The following is a 13,710-nucleotide window of genomic DNA, read 5'->3' as shown; positions in this document are numbered from 1 at the left end:
AAGACCTGGAACAGAGTCCAAGAGGCAGCTGCCATTTTATTTCCCTTGGAAGGGAAGTGAACATCTTTCCCCCAGATCTGCAAAGAAATGGGGTGACTAGAATCTCAATCTCCAAAGTCAAAAGAAAAGATACGATAGTGGACCATCTTTTCTCTGATCTTTGGAAACCTTAATTCTGTACTACCGTGCAAGCAATAACCATGAACTGGAGTAACTATCATAATTTCAGACAAAATAGGCTTAAGAAAAGAAATATTACTAGAGATAAATTGGGTCATTTCATAATGATAAAAGGATCAGCATATCAGGAAGATACAGCAATTGTAAATGTATATACAGCTAACAATAGGTCCTCAAAGTACATGAAGCAAAAATTGACAGACTTTAAAGGATAGTCAGTTCAACAATAATGGATTTCATTACCCCACTCTCAGTAACTGAGAGGACAACTAGATAGAAAATCAGCAAGGATATAGAAGACTTGACAAACGCTCTCAACCAACTCTACCTAACGCACATACATAGAATACACCGCCCAACAAAGAATATATATTCTTTTCAAGGGCACATGGAACATTCTTTAGCATACATAAGTTAGGCCATGAAGTAAATCTCAATATATCCAACAGGACTGAAAAGTTCTCCAACTACAATAGAATTAAGTTAGAAATTAATGCAAGAAAGAAACCTGGAAAATTCCCAAATATTTGGAAATTAAACAACATATTTCTGAATACCCAGTGAGTCAAGAAACTACAATGGATTTTTAAATACTTTGGACAGAGAGAAAAGGAAAATGTAGCATATCAAAATTATAGGTGGCAGATAAAGTAGTATTTGGGGGGGATTTATAGCTTTAAACATATATGGTAAAAAAAGAAAAAGGTCTGGGCTTCCCTGGTGGTGCAGTGGTTGGGAGTCCGCCTGCCGATGGAGGGGGCACGGGTTCGTGCCCCGGTCCAGGAAGATCCCGCGTGCCACAGAGCGGCTGGGCCCGTGAGCCATGGCCGCTGGGCCTGCGCTTCCGGAGCCTGTACTCTGCAACGGGAGAGGCCACAGCAGTGAGAGGCCCGTGTACCGCAAAAAAAAAAAAAAAAAGGTCTGAAATTGATCATTAAGCTCCAACCTTAACAAATTGCAAAAATAACAGAATAAACCCAAAGCAAGCCCAATGAAAGGAAATAATAAGGATTAGAGCAGAATGCAATAACATAGAAAACAGAAAAATAATAGAGAAAATCCATGAAACTAAAAGTTTGGTCTTTGCAAAGATCAGTAAAACTGACAAACCTTTAGCTGGACTGACCAACAAAAAAGAAAATACAAATTAGCAAAACCAGGAATGAGGGAGAGGATAGCACTACAGTCCCTACAGAAATTTAAAAGGATTATAAGAGAATGTTATGACCAACTTTATGCCAACAAATTAGACAATTCAGTTGCAATGAACAAGTCCCTGAAACGATAAAAAATTTCAAAACTGACTCAAGAAGAAACAGAAAATCTGCCCAGAACTATAAGTAAAGGAATTTAAATTTATAATTTAAAATATCTTCATAATGAAACGCCAGACCCAGATAATTTCACTGGTGGATACTATCAAATGTTTATAGAAAAAATAACACCAGTCCTTCCCATACTCTTTCTGAAAATAGAAGAAGGAACACTTACCAACTCATTCTAGAAGGCCAGTATTATCCTAATATCAAAGCCAGATAAAACATAATAAGAAAACTGCAGACCACTGTCCCTCCTGAACATAGATGCAAAAATCCTTGACTACGTATCAGCAAACTGAATACAGCCACCAATAAAAAGGACTATACACCACAACCAAGTGGAATTTATCCCAGAAATGTAAGGTTGATTTAACTTCTGAAATCAATTAATATAAAGCATCGTAATAGATAATAGAATAAAAGACAAAAACCATTTGGCATTCTACAACACCCATTCACGCTAAGAAATCTCAACAGGCTAAAAATAGAAGTCAATTTTCTCAGCCTGATAAATAGCATCTATTAAAACCCACAGCTAAGATCTTACTTAAAGGTGAAAAATTGAATGTTTTTCCCTTAAGGTTGGGAACAAGGAAATGAGGTTCTGCTCTTGTCACATCTAGTCAGCATTGTACTGGAGGTTCTAGTCAGTTTAATCAGGCAAGAAAAAGAAAATAAAAGGCATCCAGGTTAGAAAGGGAGAGGTAAAACTGTCTTATGTGACATGATTCTCTAAGACTCAGGACACCCCAGGAATCCACAAAAAACTACCAAAACTAATAAACAGGATAAGCAAGGTCACAAGGATCCAAGATTACTATACAAAAATTAATTGTAGGGCGCTTCCCTGGTGGCACAGTGGTTGGGAGTCCGCCTAACGATGCAGGGGACACGGGTTCGTGCCCTGGTCCGGGAAGATCCCACATGCCGCGGAGCGGCTGGACCCGTGAGCCATGGCCACTGAGCCTGCGCGTCCGGAGCTTGTGCTCCACAACAGGAGAAGCCGCAACAGTGAGAGGCCCGCGAACCACAAAAAAAAAAAAAAAAAAAATTAATTGTATTTCTATATACTGGGAATGAACAGTCTAAAAATGAAATTTAAAAACCATTCCATTCACAGTACTATCAAAAAGAATAGTACTTTGGTATAAATTTAATAGTATTGGGGTATAAATTTAACATAAGAAGTGTTAAGACTTGTGCAATGAAAAGTACAAAACATTGCTGAGAGAAAATAAAGATCTAAATAAATGGAAAGATTACATGTTCATGGCTTGGAAGACTCAATATTGTTATGACGGCAGTTCTCCCAAATTGATCTACAAATTCAAAACAATTCCTGTCTAAATCTCAGCACACATTTTTTGTAAGAAATTGACAAGGTGATCCTAAAATTCACATAGAAATATAAAAGACTGGAATAGCCAAACCAGTTTTAAGAAAGATCTAAGTTTAAGGTCTTTGCCGCATTTCAAAACTTATTATATAAAGATGTTAAAAAAAAAAAACTTATTACAGATCTGTAGTAATTAGCATGGTGCAGTATTGACACAAGGACAGGCATATAGAGCAATGGAGCAAAATTAAGAATTTAGGGGAAAAAACCTTGCATTGATGGTCAATTGATTTTCAACAAGTGTCAAGACTATTAAATGGGTAAAGGATAGTCTTTTCAACAAACTGTGCTGAGAAAATTAGAAATCCACATGCAAAAAAAAAAAAATCTTAGACCCTCACCTCAAACCATACACAAAAGTAAACTGAAAATGGATCATAGAAATTATCGAATTGTACACTTACAGTATGTGAATTTTAAGATAGAGAATTTATATCTCAAAGCCATTTTTAAAGGAATGTTCTCACTTTCTTGGCCTTTTGTGCTTCAAATTTGAGGGCTCTTCTAAATCCTGATGCAACAAATACTGATTTGTTTGCATTGTCACATAAACCCTCTGACTTATGTGTTTCATCTTATCTCATAAGAATAACAAATTTTTGAAGAAATACCTATATTCATGCCTACCTTTGTTTCAAATACATTCTTGCAACATCCTTGTGTTTCTGAATTCCATCTGAATGTATTTGGATTTCATTGTCAGCTCAAGTTTTATTATTCATTCTGTTAGTGGTCTTGTCTTTGACAGATTTCTTACCAGGATGATATTCACTTTTAGAAACTTTTAGAAACAGCATGGAACAGTTTTTATAAACTTTTAATGCCTTTTGTTAATTTAACACATTTTCCCAATGAAACTATGAAGTCTTATTTCTGAAATGTGCCTTGGTTTTAATTATATGCTTATGTTTCCTTTGAAAATAGAATATGCTTCTCTGGGGTCACTCTATGATTACATTAACAGTAACAGAAGTGAAGAGATGGACATGGAACACATTATGACCTGGGCCACTGATGTAGCCAAAGGTAATGCTTCATGTATTCTTACAGAATTGATGGAGAGCATCCTGACATGATGACTTTAGTCGGAGGATTTCTTATTCTGTATCTTAAGATGTTCTTTTTTCAGACCAAAAGTAGCAAGAATTCTGCAGCTTACTGTGCACATAATATTTTAGATCATTGCCTTTCTACTCCTGCATTCCTTTTCTCTTCTTCCTTTCTTTTTTACCAAAAACCAAGTTCCAACAAAATCAGTGGCTCCAAGGCAGCATTTTTGCCCTATTTTGTGACATTGTAATTGACCAGCTTGTTTGATACATTAAATGGAAAGATTATAATTCTGTTGTGCTGCAAGTCTCTACTTAGATGCAGTATCCAGAAAACATGACTTACTGTAGGATTAGTTCTACTCATTTCGGATACATAATAATATGCTAAAAATAGTAACCACTTGGAAAAAATTTTTTTATTTATCCTGCCATGCAAAAGCAATTCAGATTTTATTTTATATTTAATGTAAACTTGGAAATCACCCTTGGAAATGAAATATTTTTAATACACAATATGCCTAAACAAGGTGCCTAGTTCTTTTTCCCTCATAAATTCCTGCATAGACAAATGCTTTCTAAAGCAATTTAAATTCCATTTATTTTTATCTTTTTATTTTCCATTTTCCTAACTGAATGTTTCTGAGTTTTATTTATAACTGTCAAAGTTGCTTTGGAAACAACTTAATCTAATGAATGCTGATGGTTACGTTTGTATTCTAGCAACCCCTAGAAAGCAAGTCTTTCCAAATTTTACTGGAGCAATTAACTCCTTTGCATTTTGCTGCTCCAATCTCTACCAACATCTCTTTACAAAGCAAATAAAGGGATATTTAGCATCCAATAAGGAAAGCAACTCATACTTTGCTTTCACTGGGAGGTTACACAGGGACTTCCAAAAGCAATAGCCTTTCCTTTGGGGAATTATCTTGTCTGCCTTAAGTTTCATCAACACCTGCCAAATTCTTCAAATGGAGAAAGTGAAAATTAAAAAACAAAAGTTTCATGCTAAACGCTGCTGCTTGAATGATACTTCATTACCTTATAAGAATAATAAGCTCTATGTTTAGGATGGTATACCTAAGGCTTTGGCTGTGTTAATTAACTTAATTGTGTATTCATGCATCAGACGTCTCAAATCAGCCTTAAAATTTCACATTCTTCAAGACATTTTCATGTAACATCATAGCCACTTCTCTGCATATCAGTAGGCCACCTGTTCGTAAGCAGGGTAATGTGCTATTATTGGAAACTGCCTGAAGCCTTGTGGAAATACACTTACAGAAATGTAAATACATATACAAGCAGTTCTTGACTTAAAACACTTCACCTTACAGACATTTGCATTTAGGGTGCTCAGCCAATTACACCCATCTTATTACTTAATGGCACTTAAGATGGATAGACAGCAAACAAATCAACCGACACCAGTCACTCAGCTTCCAGCTGTACACCCTCCACTTAAGCTTCTCTGGCCCCCAGCCTGTAAACCTCATCCCTCCTGGTCCCTTCCCCTGCAACAGTCCCTGTCTGTAGGGCAAGTCCTTTGGCTCCAGATCAGCTCAGTCATTCCTGTGGTTTCTCAAGAGCCCTGGCACTCTGTATCAGAAGTCCAAGGAAGAAAAGGAACAGGACTAAATAGCACACTGGAACTAGAGGTAAAAAATAGGGATGGAGAAAATGGGAGTGTCCAGAACCACACGGTAATAAAATCACTTTTTGGTGGCTGATGAATTAATCTGAAAGGCAAGTTCTAATGTGTTTGGACTCAGGTGAGAAGCGTGAGGCAGAGAAGAGACTTGTTCATGTGTAGTCACAAGTAATACTTAATACTTGAAATGGCCTACGAAAGGAAGAAGAAATCAGTGCTTTCAGAATGACTTCTACCCTCTCTGATAAAGCTATGTGTAGAACTTGGAGATGAAATAGGAAGGCTTGATTTTTGTTGATTCCATTTTGAATTCAGCTGTGCCCTTCAGTTTGACCATGACTGAAGCCACTGAAGCAACAAGATGTTGAGAAATCAAAGGATGAATAATTCATTTCAAATAAGAGTGGATTCGTGCATTTTGAAATAGGCATTGCTTAACATCACTGCAAAGAGAAAACCTCCTAAAAGGCAAAAAAAAAAAGATTCTCTTCTTTCTGGGTGGGAAGAGGGATAGAGGGCAGACCAGCCAGTGTATCTGAAATTGCTACAGGTCAGTCAACAATGGGTAAAAGGAACAATTAAAGCAAATAAACCAGGATCCAATCTCCAAATGGTCATCATTGATTCCAAATCTCCCCAGTGACTCCTGTGAAATCTTTTTTTAGGAAACTCTGAATCTTAAAATTGATGAAAATATTTTTCAGCATTCCTATTTTTTTGCAATAAACATAAGGCAGACAGAATTGTAGATAGCTCTATAAAAACACATTAAATAGAATTTTATATGATTTTGATTACAACTTTTTATGTACACTAAATATTCTATAAATGTATACTATATGTTATACACAAATAATTTACAACACTTTTTCTCGTAATAGCTGCCATGAGGAAGAAAAGTTCCTGTATTTAAAGCTTCTGTGCTTGAGCGTTTTTTGAAATTCTTTATTGTCAGCAAATGTAGACATGATCTAGGTCTACCTCTAATAGTTAATTAAATAGTTTCTACCTGAAAAATTATTCAGGAATTTGATTCTTAAAGAAAAAGAGAAATAACTATGAAATTCTGTCATAAAAATTATTAAAAGTTACCTGAGTTGTAGCTTTTGAATTTTCAGAGCTTCGAATATGTAGAACTTAATATTAGAAGAAATATTTCTTTTATTCCAGTTATATCTTGTTTAAGATCATTTGAATTACTAATACTTTTGTTGACTCTTCAGTAATATCTTTATATGGCAAGAGTTTAAATTTTTTGAAACTTTTCTTTGTTCTTTCATGATTCTTCACTATATAATAATCAGAATGTAGAAAATAATAGATTATTTTTAAAATTAGCTTTTATAAAACTGAAATTTTCTATATACTGAAAAAAAGAACCAAGGCCTAGTTATTAAATTATTTTTCAATAGATAGTTCATTAGGGCTTCCCTGGTGGCGCAGTGGTTGAGAGTCCGCCTGCCGATGCAGGGGACACCGGTCCGGGAGGATCCCACATGCCGCGGAGCGGCTGGGCCGGTGAGCCATGGCCGCTGAGCCCGCGCTTCCGGAGCCTGTGCTCCACAATGGGAGAGGCCACAGCAATGAGAGGACCGCGTACTGCAAAAAAAAAAAAAAAAAAAAAAAAAAGGTAGTTCATTAACCAAAGGAACCTGTTTGATTGGGGTGAGGGGCTATTCCATTGTTTAGAAAAGACAACTTGAGAAATAAAGAGAGGAAATGTTTCAGTAGAAAATGCTCTTGTTCTTTATTCTAAGGGGATAGACTGTATAAATACTGGGAAAGAGTCATTTTTTAATTCAAAATAATGAAACTCTATATACATCCAATTTACTGAAGTAACCTGATTTTCAGTATGTTGTAGAGAATTTTGGAGTACATTTAAATATATATTATGTCGAAGATTTATCCTTGTAAGAAGAATAAAATATTTTGTAACTACTGTATATTTTTCTATCTGAGGATCCCCAAATCCTTTACCAACCACAACTAATGAATCCAACCAGTTCTCCCCACCCCTACCCCACCTCCACTCCCAGGGTCTTACTGGAATGAGTACTGAGAAACCAAGCTTCACTGGGTAACTGCAGACATGCAAATGAAAACTGAAATTTTTGGTCAGAACTTTGGCTGATTTAGAAGGCAGTTGGTAGTATAGAATACCTTAGTCATTGGAGCATTTCTTCCAGTGGTATCTGTGCTATTTTCATGCAGACTCCAGAAAATTAAGGTGTCCTTATTGGGTATTATAAGAAGCTAGCTTTATCCACAATCAAATTCCAACTTCTAAGAGGTTAAAGCACATAAATTTTTCTTAGCATATAAATTTTCTTAATGTGGGCATATCCTGTCCCTATTTTATCCATCATGGAAGAACAGAGCACATGAATTTAGTTTTTGCTATTAAATCCTTTGCAAAAATATGGAAAGTAATACTGATGTTTAAAATAGAAAGGTAATACTGATGCAATGTTGAAAAATTATATTAATAGGCCTTTCTCCCTTTTTGTACAAAAAGGAATGCACTATTTACATATGGAGGCTCCTGTCAAGGTGATTCACAGAGATCTCAAGTCAAGAAATGGTAACGTAGTCATATGTTTTTATTTTACCTATTTTATTATAAAATACATGCACCGTTGTATAGAAATAGGCATCATGCTTTCCATCTCTTTTGTAACCTGCTGTTTTGACTCACTGCTGATACTGTGTAAATCTTTCCTCTATTAATAAATGTTCAAATCCTCCACATTATTTCAAGAGGCTGCATAGTATTCCACTGTATAAGTAGCACAGAATATGGACATTTGGGTTGTTTACATTATTTTTTCTATGATAAGAAATGTTGAAGTTAATACTTCTCAGTAGAAATTTTCAACACATCCCTAATTATTTCTCTAGAATCATTTTCTAAAACAGGTATTGCTGGTCAAAGCACATAGTTGTGTATTTCTAGTTCTTCTATTTTTAGATGGCTCTCTGTACTAGCAGTTTGGAGTTTTGTTCTTGTTACTCCTGAGTTATTTGGTGTAAATTTTTTATGTCACTCACATTACCCGAAGGAGTGCCCAAAAATGATCAGCACAGGTTTGGAAAGTAAGAGCTTTCTTTTTCTTCTTCTCTACTTCCTAAAGTTTATTTATGATCCTGTATTTTATAATTCGGAGAGTGAGCACTTTTAAATGGCAGGATTAGATGTTACCTTCAAGTAGGAGTGGTAATAGAATGCTTTGTCCATTACATCACTTGAAAATTAATGGAAAAAGGCAGTGGGATTATTTAGCTAGCCAGCACTCAGAGTTTGCCTCAGAGTTTGCTACTTAAAAACAAAAAATCTTGCTATCAATTCATTCACATGCTTTAATTTTTTTACTTGCTTTCTAAGTGATTCTTCTAAGTATGGAGGAGGAGGAAAACAATTTATTTTTAGAAAATCTTTAAATCACTGCAGTTAAAATGGGTAACTGCTAATAGTGTGGTCCTTAGAATGGGTAGTCGTGGCCAGCAGAGGAAGAGAACTCGGGAATCCATCCAGCTGCCCAGGACCTTGATGCTTGCGGGGGTGGAGAAGGGGCAGTTGTCGGCAGCTGCCACTCCTCAGCAGTCCAGGTTGGACCAGCACCCTGACCCTGACAGTTCACTCTGGCTGATTGTTCTTGCCCTTTTCTAGGTTTCATCACTTATCCTTTGGCTTTTCTTAGACATAAGCTTCCTGGAGCTAAATACTTTTAATATATATTGACTAGCAGGAGGTCATTAGGAAATAATACAGAATCTAGTAGGAAGTATCAGAGTTTTATGACTTTGTACATTTTCAGTTCTTGCTCAGAGTTTCAATCCAAATAAGTTGTTTAACATCTCTCCTTTTAATCTAGTTTACCAGTATATCTTATATATCCCATGAGAGGAGAATGGTTAAATTATCCAAGATGTCATTATGAAGACTAACAATGGAGAATGTTCCCATTTTTAGAAATTACAGTTTGAGGGCTTCCCCGGTGGCACAGTGGTTAAGAATCTGCCTGCCAGTGCAGGGGACACGGGTATGAGCCCTGGTCCGGGAAGATCCCACATGCCACGGAGCAACTAAGCCCATGCGCGGCAACTGCTGAGCCTGCGCTCTAGCGCCCATGCTCCGCAACAAGAGAAGCCACCGCAATGAGAAGCCCACGCACCGCAAAGAGGAGTAGTCGCTGCTCGCCACAACTAGAGAAAGCCCGTGCACAGCAACGAAGACCCAACACAGCCACAAATAAATAAATATAATAAATAAATTTAAAATAAATAAATAAATAAATCTATATAACTTAGAAAATGAAAGTCCTACTATTCTGTCTCCACCCCCACGCCAAAACTGTTAAAAGTTTGATCTATATTGTTTCAATGTGTATGTGTTTTCACATCAAGTAACTACACAAACTGTAAATTTATTTTTGGCTGCGTTGGGTCTTCGTTGCTGTGCGTGGGCTTTCTCTAGTTGCAGTGAGCAGGGGCTACTCATCGTTGCGGTGCACAGGCTTCCCATTGCAGTGACTCACAAGATACGTATGTGAATATGTTCAATAAGCAGATAGATATATAGTTTTGAGGCTGAGATCTATTTGAGAGTGTTAAGATGTAGTTGGGGCTTTTATGGGAGTGGGTGAATAAGAGCATAAGAAGGGAGAAGGCCAAGGGCAGAATCCTGAAGAAATGTTTCTAGCCTTTCCTTTGTAAGCCACACAGTGCCTTGAACATGGTAGTTTAGCAATACTTATTAGCTGTTACTAATGACCTTGATAAGTGGAGAAAATAACCTTTGCATGATCCAATACACAGAAATAGCCTAAGGGTAAATTTGATACTATATATAATAAGCTATACATTTTTTCAAATAAAAAAATATTAATACTATATTCAGTTATTTAAAAAATACTTCTACTTTTTTTTATCATAAGATTAATAAGTGTTCATTTAAAAAGTCTAACATTATAAATCTGTGTACTAAAATGTACTGTGTCCAAGTTGATCTTTTCATCTTCTGCCTACCCCCCAAAAAAATTATTCCTTCATTCCCTTCTCGGTGAGTGACAATACCAGTTGCCTAATCCAGTAATCAAATAAAAAGGAATTACAGTTCGATTGCAGAGTTCCTGTTCTAACCATTATGCTGTATTGCCTCTATTTTATTTCCTCTTTGAGTTCTCTTCCTCCTCCCCCATAGCCAATAATCCAAGCCCAGTTGATTCTGCTTCCTGTTTCTTGACTCGGTCCACTTCTCTCCTGTCCTTTGCCACAGCCTTAGTGCAGGCATCCTCATCTCTCTTGGACTACAACACTGCTGCACACAGTGATCTACTTACCTGTGTTCTGTTCCCCTCTGCACACTTGACCCTTTCATTCCTCCACTTAAAATCATTCATTGCCTTTCCATTTCTCACAAAGGCTCTTCTGGACCTGGCCTGTGCCTTTTCCTCTGCTCCTGACCTTTTGCACAAGCTCACTCTTCTGCTTAGAAAACTGCTTTCCTCCCCCAGGTCTCCTCTTTCTGGTTAGCATAGCATCATTTCTTCCAGGAAACTTCAACCTCCTTACACTTTGACTTCTTAGACTGCTCTTTGGTCCTATGGCAGTCTCCATGCCTCTCATCATGGAACTTATCCCGCTTTATTATAGATGTTTAACTGTCTTTACCATTAGACTGTAATCTCTACCAGAGCTGAGACAATGTCAGTCTTGCTCACCTTCCTCTGCTAGAACATAGTACATGGCCTTGCCCATAGTATATGCTCAACAAATATTTGTTAAATGAATGAATGTATGAATAAGTAAATAAATGAGTATTATCTCTGCCTTCAAGAAAATTACTCTTCAACTGGGAGGAAAAACCATATATACCATGAAGTAATAATGCTAATTATTCCTCAGTATCATGTTGACAGTCTAGTGGCAGAACCCAAGTAAAAATTTGGTTCTCTTGACTACTCCTAATCTATGCCTTTTTTGCTGGACACTACTGCATTTAATTTAAACCAGTGTTTTGAAGCCTTTTTTAATCAGCACCCCATAGAATTATTTTTTTATTTTTATTTTAATGTCAGCTCCTTTTTACAAAATCTTCAGTGCAGTAAATACTTTAATTTTACCTTTCATAATGCCATATGGAAGATAGAAATAGAAGTTTATAATATTTTTCAGTATAACTCAAATTAGATGAGTTTCATAATTTATCTTTTCTTTTTCCTTTTAGTTGTTATTGCTGCTGATGGGGTGTTGAAGGTAGGACTCTTTATTTTAATTTTTAAAAATTTCATTAATTTCAGATGTAGGTTTTGTGACTGGTAATTCTTGTATTAGTCAGTGAGTAAAAAGTTGATACTCGTTTCTCTTTTCTCAGATCTGCGATTTTGGTGCCTCTCGGTTCCACAACCACACAACGCACATGTCCTTGGTTGGAACTTTCCCGTGGATGGCTCCAGAAGTTATCCAGAGTCTCCCTGTGTCTGAAACTTGTGACACATATTCCTATGGTGTGGTGAGTTCATTTCTTATTTTTTGTTGCTAAAGGACATGCAAAAAGCAAACTTGCAGAAGCGGGGTATGACAATTTAACCCAGTTTTAAAACAATGATGCTGTTTCTGGTGGAATGCCCAGAGCAGTGGCAACACAGAGAATATTTTCTAATTACTAGAAGGTTTACTTTGATCATTTTTATGCATCTGAGTTATTTTGTCCTGTGTTGAGAAGAAGCCAGTGCCATCGCAAGAAGCAAATTTAGATGGAACCTAAAACAGTGTTGGGCCTGATGCCCTCCTGTGGAGAGTGCCTTCCTGGGTGGACATATGTCTGTAGAATATCTCTGCAAGTCAGTGGATACAATGTGGAACAGGACTTCGTTGTCATGCGTTGCTCAGAAGCCACCAATGGATCTGCCAACTGAGTTAATTAACAGGAAATGTCAACCATTAAACTGATTAGTGAATTTCTGGAGAATACAGAAGAAAATGTGCTTATCATCTAGCACATAGCCTTGCCCATGTCTGCTGCAATGGCTGTCTGAAGCATGAATCTAAGGTCTCACATAAGAATACCAGCAGAGCAACATAGTTACAAGAACAGAATAATGTGCCGGTGGGTCGGGAGGTGGGATGCTCAAGGAAGAGAGGCCACAGGAATGAAGTGAAGGAGCAGAAGCTGCTAGAGGAGTTTTGAGATGGATCATTCTTGAGGAATAAGTTGTATCTGAATTAGCAGAGAGAAGGAAGTGGGGGCAATGGGGGAGGAGAGGCAGGGAGGGAAAGTGGGCAGGGAGTTTCCTTGGTGGACGAAGGAATGTGTTGCCCTTTTTTGAGGATAAGTTTTTTATCCCTAAAAATGCTGCATTTCCTTTAAAAAGTCCAAAATAGTGTTTGGAACCCCCTGTCTTCGCCTCTCATCTCCTGATCATATTGCCTCTCTATTTTATAACTTCTTAAAAGGAGACTTTCATAATAATGGGGAAAAAGCAGTCTAACTGTAGACCAAATCAACATACCTCTTCTTCCTGAACTTCTGTGTTTTCAACTGAAGGTGACAGCTGATAGCACAGGAGACCAACACTGTCAAACCCATTCCTTTTTCTTTAGAGTTCATCAGTCTCTAGGTAATTACTGCTAGCCTCAGTAAGTTCTGGGCTGGTTTCAGTTAGCTAGCTTTTTCTAAATCATTACTACATCTTATGTATACCAAATTAATATAATAGCAGTTTTGTTGGCTATTGAAAAAAAATCATTTCATGAATGAAATATATGTTTTTGATGAAAGGCTAGAATTGTAAAAGTTGGAAGACAGTAGTAGCATCAGGTTAAATACCTAATTTTCCTTAATTCTGTGTGCTTCTAAGAATGAAGGCTATAACCTATTTTAGACAGTGATAAAATAATTCTTATCAAAAGAAGGGAAAAAACCAAAAGTTCCTGAAGAAATATATTCTAAAGCTGGTCCCATATGTCAAAAGTTACTACGTTCTAACCATTCTACAAATCATCTGCTGGGGAGTCTGAAAATGGGGAAATTTGTTGCGATTTAAGACTGTTTGTGAGATTATTTCCTCTTAATGAAGTTATGTTCCTCATTTTTTTTTTTTTTTTTGCGGT

General features: G+C 36.8%; 1 protein-coding gene across 6 annotated transcripts in view; it reads left to right on the top strand.

The window, feature by feature from the left end:
- The window catches only part of MAP3K20 (mitogen-activated protein kinase kinase kinase 20), a 174,335-nt gene that overhangs the window by 83,482 nt on the left and 77,143 nt on the right, over window positions 1–13,710 (top strand). For all 6 annotated transcript variants that reach the window (XM_073807566.1, XM_073807567.1, XM_033860012.2 and 3 more), the window contains exons 4-7: window positions 3,820–3,921; window positions 8,114–8,179; window positions 11,825–11,853; window positions 11,972–12,109. In XM_073807566.1, the coding sequence (XP_073663667.1) occupies window positions 3,820–3,921; window positions 8,114–8,179; window positions 11,825–11,853; window positions 11,972–12,109 (335 nt within the window). The remainder of the gene's footprint in view (window positions 1–3,819; window positions 3,922–8,113; window positions 8,180–11,824; window positions 11,854–11,971; window positions 12,110–13,710) is intronic.

The sequence above is a fragment of the Tursiops truncatus genome, chromosome 7 (genome assembly GCF_011762595.2).
Source record: "Tursiops truncatus isolate mTurTru1 chromosome 7, mTurTru1.mat.Y, whole genome shotgun sequence".
NCBI classification, from domain to species: Eukaryota; Metazoa; Chordata; class Mammalia; order Artiodactyla; family Delphinidae; genus Tursiops; species Tursiops truncatus.
The sequence above is the reverse complement of the archived record's forward strand: the minus strand, read 5'-3'. Positions and strand labels throughout refer to the sequence as shown.